The 9,890-nt window shown below is 39.1% G+C and overlaps 2 protein-coding genes across 3 annotated transcripts in view; both read right to left on the bottom strand.

The window, feature by feature from the left end:
• Positions 1-2,326, bottom strand: part of LOC113213458 (CD109 antigen) — a 40,574-nt gene extending 38,248 nt beyond the window's left edge. Inside the window, exon 1 of the mRNA XM_026432538.2 lies at positions 2,068-2,326. Within this exon, the coding sequence (XP_026288323.2) occupies positions 2,068-2,102 (35 nt within the window). The 5' untranslated portion in view covers positions 2,103-2,326. The remainder of the gene's footprint in view (positions 1-2,067) is intronic.
• A 450-nt stretch (positions 2,327-2,776) lies between these two features.
• LOC113213495 (ubiquitin-protein ligase E3C) lies at positions 2,777-9,505 on the bottom strand. Of its 2 annotated transcripts, XM_026432583.2 has the most exons (18): positions 9,389-9,505; positions 9,213-9,300; positions 8,741-8,934; positions 8,455-8,661; positions 8,104-8,368; positions 7,861-8,014; positions 7,559-7,767; positions 7,300-7,484; positions 6,806-7,211; positions 6,508-6,728; positions 6,222-6,411; positions 5,899-6,132; positions 5,584-5,828; positions 5,279-5,491; positions 5,077-5,205; positions 4,865-4,991; positions 4,644-4,774; positions 2,777-4,540 (listed from the first exon to the last, which is right to left on the bottom strand). In XM_026432583.2, exons 3-18 carry the CDS (start codon positions 8,864-8,866, stop codon positions 4,373-4,375), a joined length of 3,210 nt encoding a protein of 1,069 aa, XP_026288368.1. In that variant the 5' UTR covers positions 8,867-8,934; positions 9,213-9,300; positions 9,389-9,505; the 3' UTR covers positions 2,777-4,372. The 2 variants fall into 2 exon arrangements, with proteins under 2 accessions (XP_026288368.1, XP_026288367.1); XM_026432582.2 differs by having other exon boundaries at positions 9,213-9,491.
• Between the last annotated feature and the right edge of the window lie 385 nt (positions 9,506-9,890).

Here is a 9,890-nt window from a genome sequence, read left to right as displayed (position 1 = left end):
GGGGGGCAGGGGCGGCCGGGCCAGACAGACCGAATGTGGGAAAGGAAGGGAGCACACGTACACGAACTGCGGATACGACTACTTGACTGTCATTCGAGCCGGGCCGACCGGCGGCGGCGCGGCAGGGCGCCTGCAACTGAGGGGGACAATGGGAGAACAAGTACCCCCCTCTCCTGCCCCTCAAAAGGGTTCCGGCCTCCGCTCGAGCGGCAAACGATCATGAGAAAAGTACCCCCCAAGTTGTACATAATCCGCGAAACCTTGCACACGGCGGCGCGTAGAGTCCCGACGCACGACGGCACGACACTCCGGGTGCAAACAAGTAGTGAGGCTTGTCCAGTGGGGAGCGCTGCCGGCCGCGCGACGGGCAACGCCCCGCCCCGCCCTTCCCTTCCCCGCTGTAATTACTGAACGCAGCACAGTCCGCTCCGCTCTGCTCAGCTCTGCTCTCCGAGCGCAGCCACCCACACACACGCCGCGCGGCTCAACAACAGTCGGTCCCGCCAAAGCTTTACAGCCACGAGTGCTTCAAGTTTCGAACTCCTCCTGATCTCATCCGTTAGGGCAATAAAATGAAAAATAAATAAATAAAAGTTACGCAAGTCTGGGAATGGAACATGCGACCAGCAGTTATGTGCACGACGGGAATACCCAACGCGGTAAGACGAAAAAAAAAGGCGTGGGACTTGAGATGGAAGACACTTTGACATCGGTTTAGACGACGAATGGACTCCGGAGAGATATTCGCACATGGAAGAATTCGCAACGGCGCCAACCACCAGCGTTGCAGTCTCCGCCAATTTCGCAAAACTTACCCAAAAGCCAGGCAGAAGAAGCTGCTTTTTCCATCAAAATATGAGTTTGAGGTGAGTCATGGACAAAATAGTGGGATAGGGTTCTATGTATACAAAGAACGTCTGATTCTGATCTTTAGTAGAAATTGAACAAGACGATAGAACTGACTTGAATCTTACATAATGCACTGGTAAAAATTTGATTGGTGTAGAACTTTTTTATTAGTATTTAATCAACAGTTTCAGACTCTTACCTATTTTAAAAAGAAATGTGTGCAAATATTTTATGCTCAACTCGTACTGTACTTAAATGATTATGTTCAAAATGAGCAGCCCATAAGCTGTATATCATAATGCATAGCTTTGTTTCATTAAACATGGCAAAAATAAGCTGTATTCTTTGATAAAAACATTGATGTCTAACATATTACAATGTATAGCTCAACCAAAGTAAAAAACCTGTTGAAATTTACTGGATTTTACCGGGAATTGTAAAAAAATAGAATGATCACAGGTAAAATCCATCTTAGGCAAGTTGACTAATGAAACCTTTGAAATCTTTTAAAGATGCTGCTTCCTACATATCTCAAAACAATCAGGACGCCTACTTACGAATTTGCCTATGAGGTAATTTAAATCTAATTTGCAATTTGTTTTCAGTGGGAACTTGTTTTGTTTACAGGCTACAAAAAGTTTCAAGTACCACACCCAACAAAAAATAATAATTTCACCATAATAATGATTCTGCTAGTTACAAATGACTTGGGTTGTTGCATTGATAAGTATAATTACAAAGACAATATTATGACTATCAAATTTTTCTTTCAGATATAAGTGACAATTACTCCCAGAGTTGCCATTTTTATCAACAATAACAAGGAGTGGCTCTTACAGGTGGATGGGAGTGATAAGCAAACAGGTAGATAAGCTGGAGAACCCAGATGACTTCAGGCACAAGTTTACCCACTATAGAATCAAAGACAATGCAAAAGGTGTTCAAAAATTACCAAGCCAGTGCAAAATAAGTCTAATTCCAGAGAACCCTAACCTTGAAACTAGTTCACCTGCCCGCTGGATCAGTGGGGCCCGGAGGAGGTAAATAAGCCCCCCGTTTGCTCTTAAGCCCAACCAAAATTTACGGCAAAAACAACCGTGACACCAACTGAATTTCAGGCCGCTGGCTCAGTTAGGGCCGGGCCAAGCCGGGACGTCAACACGGAGGTGTTGGGCGGGTGCGTGGCGCTGGCGCGGTCACGGCGACGCCCAAACGTACCTGGGTACTCCGACGGGTAGCGTCCTCTTCTGCATTTCCTAGCTCCGTCTCAGAGCGCCGCACACGAAAACCAGGCCTCGGCGCACGATAATCCAAGTTTGGTGCGTGAATCTTGACACAAAATCGCACAAAACTACAACCACATTCGCGTAAATTTATCCGAATTCCATTCCTAAAACTTCACTGGACTGGACTAGGGAGCGCTCACTCTCCGCCCCGACCCAACTTCTCCCCACCACTACACTGCACGGACACACCTCGCTCACTCACTCCCGCGGCGGCCCGCCGGACTGGAACTCTTGTTGTTGTTGTTTTTGGTTTTGTTGTTGGGCTCGCTCAGCGCTGCCAGGGTTGCCAACCGGCAGCACGAAAAGCCCTGTTCACGTATCGCTGTCGGTTGGACAGCGCAAAAAGTACACATAAAGTGATGGAGTAAAATAAGTAAAGGCTTGGAGAAACTGCTATCATTTGAAATACGAGCAACGTTTGATCAACCCATCGAATTGGACTGATTCCTTTACTGTTCATAAATTTCTGTTATGCATTTTCTGCGCATGCGCGCGCCCACGGCGCGCCATAGTTTGAATGGAATATGAGTTTCGGCCCCACGCATAAGCACGCATCACGCATGATGAGCAAGCGTTGTTTAGAATTTTCACTTTAATTGAAGTCATGTTAAAGTTGAAGGAAGTAAATAACATTACCAAAATTTGTAATTTTTTGAAAATATATTTTTAGCCAACAACAAAGACACATGCATGAGACAGGAGATTATCGATTCTTGACAAAAGTTTAAAGAAGACAGATGACATTTGATTGTAACAGTTTTAAGTACAAGACTCACTGCTTTCAGCATTTATTACACACACAGTACCATGTTCATAGGTATGCTGAAGATCACATTTATTATTATGCCTTTTAATGTCCAAATAAAAATTGTTACAATGTTCAAGCAATGCAATCATCAGTATACCTATGAGCCAATTCTTAAAATTAAAACTTAAGGACAGCAGAACACATAACTAACAATATACTTCAGCGATTCATCATGGAAGCCTCATTATTATTTTCATAAAATGATTGATCAGGCTGCTCTCATGGTTTGGTTGTTCGGTGGTAAAATTCAAAAAAGAACCATAATAAAGAAATGTACAGTCTTTTACATGAACTTCAGTACACATACTTTCCTCAGAAAATCAGCACAAACCCTGATCCCTCACTCCCGTGCTAAAGAGAATGTAAACTGATAAGTAGAATTTTCTCTTCTGATGAAATAAATAAGGGGTTGGCTAGAACAAGATCTTATCAAAAGTGATAGTTTCAGGAATCTGTAATTATATTTCTTCAGAGCAATGAGATAAGGAAATGAAAAGAGTGGTAGGTATTGAATTTACAGGAAAGGGGTTCGTCTTTATTTACGTAGTGAGAAAATGTGATGTTGTACCCATCTTTCAGTATTTTGATACAAAAAAGGGGTAAGAATAAGGATGATTTCCCACAATGAAGAATTTGGCACACAAATTATTTTCAGATGCATTGACGATTGTCTTGTCTATGGTTATACTAGTAAACTTCCCATCTTACGAAACTGAAACTGTCCTCTCATGGATTGCACAAGACCATTAATTATCACAGAATAGGCTTACAGATTATAAGTTAGGTAGTAAAACCTTATAAGAAAAAAAACATGCTTAGCTATGGCATGGAACTACAACGTAAACCCTAAATCCAATGACATCTCCCTTCGCAACTACAAACAGGTTCACCTTTTTAACCAAGGCACAAAATATCTTGTAGAAGTGTAACATTAAATAGTTTGTCATAATTTGTCATAACACACTCTTGTGGCAACTAGCAGCAAAGAGTTCAATTTTCTTTGGCACACAAGCCTCCACCTAGCTTGCCGGTAGACTCCACTCAATCTTGACAAATTTTTGAGTTAGTAAAATAATGAGCAATAATTTTTTACTGAGTATAGTAATGAAATGCATACATACTCAGACTTTTATGGATACCATAAATAAGTGCTATGATTCTCAACACTTTAAAAAAAATTATTACTGAACCTTAAAACTGATGATAGAAAACTTGGCTGCATGCCTATACCTTAAAAACTGATTCACAATAATATCCTATCTCTAAAAGCTCACAATTTTTAAAATGATTACTTGTCTCATTCTCTAATTAACTAGCGCTCATGTTTTTTATACATTAATTCATTGACCTTGACTGTGACAATCAAGGAATAGAAAATATAAATTTCATGTATCAATATACATCTTGATACTACAACACAAAAGTGTATTCAACTAAGCTCAAATCCAGCATTTGATTGGAGAGCATACATCAATCTCTCACGAAGAAGATTTTCATTTTCAAATGCGGGTAATTTTAACAAGTTCATGCATGTGGACGCTGTTGGTAATCGGTCTTGACCTCCTGCATGCTGAATGCAGAAAGGAGGATTTAATTCCTGGAAAATAATAGATAGATATTTATGGTGACTATCATTGATCAATTTTGATTTCACTAGGAAAGAGACTTCACTCAAAATTAAGAAAATTTTAATGATTTACCTTAAAGCCAAGCAAAGGTGGTCGTGAACAACTGGTTACAAATTTAAGTAGTTGTCGAAGCTGAATGTCCGAGAAATTTTGCACAACTTTCCAAAACAATCTTATTGTTTTATGGTTTGGCTCAAATCCACCTGGAAATAAGAAAGAAAAAAAAGATGTTTCTCAAAGTCGGTTTTTCCATTTTGCAAAACTATCTCCAGAAGCAGAAGATCAAGGTTTACCTGTATAATTTGTATGATTTTTAAGATCCTCAATATCTACAGGTATTTCAGCCCCAGATATAAGAACTTGGACCTCCTTGTTGTTAAACATATGGATCCATTCTAAGGGAATAACATTTGCCAAGCCCTGAAAAGATAACCAATAATGATGATAACATACAGTTCCTTGTAAGAAGAAATAGTTAAGAGAGAAAAGCATTATTATCACTTACCTGACGGAACGCATTGCACTGGGCTCTTATTTGTTTATTCAACCTATAGTCTGCTGTTAAGTGTATATATTCAATTCTATTTACTGATGTCACAGGAATATTTGAGCCCCCCGGCTTCAGCTCCTCAACCTGTCAATTTAAAAGACAATTAGATAGCTCAGGAGTAAAATACAAACCACATTAGAGCAGTGATGAAACCCACCTTTGTTTCTCCAAGTTCGTCATTCACAACAGTGAAATCAAGACCTAACTCTGAAACATCTTCCTCATAGTTTTTCAGAAAGAGTAAATTCTTGTACATTACAGGGTCAAGTGATGCAAGGTGGTGTACACCCACATCAGAATTTCTTCCAATCAGCTTGGAAAGGAAAAATTCGGCTAGAGGTAACTCAACCAAGAGGTTTTCATACAAACACTGTAGAAGGAATAAAAACTCATTAACAAAAAAGTAAAACAAAATAATACATATTTTTAAAGGTATGTTTTGGGAAGTTCTGAATGAAGTACCTTTCCAAGGACTCTTCCTATAAAGTAATAGTGTCTAGTAAAATCTTCGACAATAAGATGTACATTCGGATTGGGGTACAAAAGATTGTCATTGGTTGTCATGAAAAAACCCCTGTTGGGGTCAAACGCTGTCTTCAACAGCTCTGATAAGAATTCTCGAAAGAGCCCCCCTCCATCAACTCCAGCCTCCTCAGCTCCAGCCACATTTGTCAACTGAACTCGCATTTTTAGACGTAGGTCAGGTTCTGAAAGAAACACATTGATTACTTAAATGCTGCTGACAGATAGATAGATCTGCAGCAAATTTAAACCTACCATTTTCAGGGGAGAGCCTATCAAAAGCATCTTCATATAAATGAGATCTCCTAACGCTAATGTTTATTGTTCTACCCATGAGAAATTGTACTTCTTCACCCTGATGTTCAATTTTATCTCTGTAAACCAATGATTGGAAAACCTTTACTCGTTCTTGAAATGCTACGAGAAAAGGTAACTCCCTTAAAATGGTTAACACCCTAACTTCCTTTGTTGTAAGTGGGGGACCATCAACTGGAAAAGAATTAACAATAAATTATTGACTAGGAGAGTTTTTTCTAACTGACAAACTTCAGGCAAAATTATGATGACCAGTGACTTACCTAACTCATCTCTCGAAAGAACACGAATAGTCTGGAATGGTCTGTAGGCCCTTAACCTTTGCCTTCTGATGACAAAGTCTTTAGGTTTCTCCATAGGAATCACAATTTGCTTGGAGATCCAATGGTCTAGTGGACAAAACTGTCTTCTAAGATCTCGAGCATGGAGTTGCTGGACGAGACCAACCACGACCTGAAATAACATGAACAAGATGAGGGTAGACACATAAAGTTTGTACAAAGTGTTGATTTAAACAGTATACGCATTATGGAAATTTTCGCAGTCTACCTTAAAAAGATGTGACCACATTTGGGTATCTTGAGCTGTTTGTGAAACAATCGGATGATCATGGAGTGTTGTTACAGCAGTACGGTAATCCTCTCGTACAGAAGGCCTTGATTCGGGAAATGCCAGTTCAACCAGGCCGAGGCTCACCTCCTTCAGTCGAAGGCTAATGGTAACCAACTCATTTAAAGTAAAAGGCATATTTTGAGCTGTTACACCTAAAGCTGTGACATCAAAACAGAAAATATAAGAAAATGTAAAAAGAAAAAGAGAGACAAAATGGAGAGTCCTTGTAACTAACCTGTTATTTCATCGGAATAAAATTCAGCATCATGAAGAGTGATTAAAAGCATTGTGTTAAGGGAACAGAACACAGCCAAAAGGGGGACAATCTTCACAGAGTCTTCTGGAGTAGTTTGAACACCTCGTGCAATAACATTTAATAGGGGAGTGGCCTCTCCAAATATTGAGGTTTGAGTTACTAATGTAGCAGCAGTCCATACAGCACGTAAAAATGATGGTCTCAGAGCTAACAAATTTAAAATACGATACTGGTGGGCAGCAGAACGATGTGAAACTAGTAAATTATGGCAAACTTGACATAATGGTTGGAGAATAAGAGGATCCCCTGAGCAAGCCTCTAAGGAATTTAAGAGGCTTTGAACCCTAGTTGGATTATTCATGAGTGAGACGCAAGCTTGTATCACCTGAGAAAGGAATTTATTTTTTGTATTAGTTGGTGCAAATAGTGTGTTAAATGATACCTGAAAAAAAAGTGCAGACATTGAAGCATACCTCTATTTCTTCATTTTTTATTCCCTTTCTTTTTGAATCAATTTCACTATCAGAGTCCTGATCGGAATCATCATCCATCTTCATCTTTGCTGCTAGAGGTAAAACCTGACCCATTTTTGACGTAAGGGCCGCCAAAATTTGAAGGTAGCTTTGAAGGAATGGTTTTGGCATCAACCCATGTTCCTCTTTAAAAATAAGAAATAAGTTAATAACAAATTTACAAAGCTTTTGGAAAATTAATTAAATTTCTGAGACTTACTTAAATTAGTTGGATCCAGAGTTAAGAAAGAGTACAGGAGAAATGAGGTGAAGGGAACTACTGATTTTAAGTCATAGCATAATGTCTCAGTCAAAGCAGCAAAAGGAAATTCAGGGAGAACAGATAGAGCTGGTAACACAAATAATTTTATAGGCTCAGTCAGCGGCGGGCAAAGTATACTCTCACAAAGTCCTTTCAATATAGTCATCCTGTAATGAAAAACAAAATAAATAAATAAATGCACCACATGTTTTGAGATTTTTTCAGGGAAGAACAGAAGTGTCAAATATCCTTATAGCTACCTAATATGATAGTCTGGCATAACTGATACAAGCTGTAAAGGTTGAACCAGCATCTCCAACAAACAAGCCACTAAGGGTGTTGGTGGGTTTGTAGAAGTTTCAAGTAATGGAGGAGTTCGACTATCCAAGAGCTCTCGAACGTATTGCATGTACCCTACAGATAGAGAAAATAAAATAAGGAATGTATGTACATGTTCTGCTTCTAAAAGAGTTGTGAACACCTATATTCTAAAATTTACTTACCCTTTCTCACTAAATAGGCATAAGTGTTAGAGAGATGTAGCACAGCCCCTTGTTCACCAAGAACTTGACGAACATTTTCTAGGGATGTGAAAACCTCCACAACTCTTAAAGGAGATGCAATTGAGTCTTTTGTACTTGCACTGCATACATACTGCACACTCAATAACAAAAGTCTGCGTAAACGCCACTGCCATGGGTCACCAGGCCTCAGAGCAGATTCTAAAACAGCAGCTTTTTGTTTCAACATCAGTTGCAGGATGTTAACCTATTAATATACAGGAATGGAATGGAACTTAAGATATGAATATTAATTGGTCATCAATGTTCTTTTACCAGGATCTTTAGTCTTACCAGCCTTAAGCCATCAGTTTCCTGCGAATAGAAGAATAGTAGTTTTGAAGAGAGTAATGACAATTGATTCCACTGAGAACCATTACTGCTACTAGTTAAAAGAGTGTCAAACTGAGCTCGCAGTAATTTTTTCTGGTATGTTCTTGTCAAAAAACTACGAACTAAGGCCTGAATAACTTTCACACTGTTCAGCTTTCTTCTCTGTTCCTAAAATACCAAGAAAAATAATTGAATAATTTATCAGTATTATAGGTAAACTGAAATGAAAATTTTGAACAACACACACCTCTCTCTTTTGACGTTCAGCTTGAGCCCTTCGAATGAGTTCACTCCTATCTTCGACTTTGCTTGCACCTCCATACGATTGCTGAGGCATACGCCTGAACTCTCCATCGAACTGATATTGTGACATTTTGATGTCCTCCACTACTTTTTATGGAAATTGATCAAAAACAGCTTCTTGTCCATAGAGGGTATCAACTGAAAGTAAAATATTGCATGAACAAGTGACTCAGCAGGAAAGAGAAAAAAAAGTATTGTAAGAAAGAAAGCAGAGAAGCAATAGAAATACTGGGTGCAACAAAAATTATTTACACATGACTTAAAACAATCCAAATGAGGACATAACCAATGAGCAAAGCAGACAAAAACAAGACACACAAAGGAAAACATAACCTTCACTTCAACACCCTTAAAATGAACAGTCTTAATATTTAATTTGAACAAATATCAGTATATGACAAAAAGGTAACTCTTACCTACAACACCTTTGACTCAGCAAGTTTGTTTACGATGGTTCGATGACAAATTAAACACAACTTGCATATTTCGGCATTTAGTGTAGGTCTGTCAATAACAATGGGAGGGTAAATTGAGCATGGATAGAAAGATTCTATAATATAAGTTTTGTTTTATGAAATCCTAAGCACCGTACAATCTATTTTCAATTAATCAATGGGGAAATAATAGGGCCATGAAAATAGTCATCAGCAAAACATGATGATGATTTCTCACAGCCTTCGAGTCTCCTGCAGCTGTCAAGTCAAACAAATGACGGCGTCGTCTGCTGTTGGGCCTGCCCCGGTCTGACAGCGGGCAGGGCTAGTGCGATTATGAGTGCATTGCGTGGTGCATTGCAATTGCATAATTGCACCGATTGCACGCATTGCACGAAGGGAGTGAGTCGGGTGTTCGAACCCCTCCAATAACACGGTCGATACGTCAACACATGTAAGTACTACAGCGCAGCCAAGTAATTTTGATCGAAAAAGGGGTAAAGGTCATTTACCATGTGTCTCCACTTATGTGTGTTTCTAATACCCTGGCATCTATGGCTTTGCTAATTTTACGTTGTGTCTTTCTTACAAGTGTGTAAAATTTGGATGGATGCTAAAAAAAAAAAACAACACTCATTTAACCATATTTTATACATTATT

The sequence above is a fragment of the Frankliniella occidentalis genome, unplaced genomic scaffold, assembly GCF_000697945.3.
Source record: "Frankliniella occidentalis isolate FOCC.00 unplaced genomic scaffold, Focc_3.1 Scaffold1, whole genome shotgun sequence".
NCBI classification, from domain to species: Eukaryota; Metazoa; Arthropoda; class Insecta; order Thysanoptera; family Thripidae; genus Frankliniella; species Frankliniella occidentalis.
This window is presented reverse-complemented; position numbering and strand designations above follow the sequence as displayed.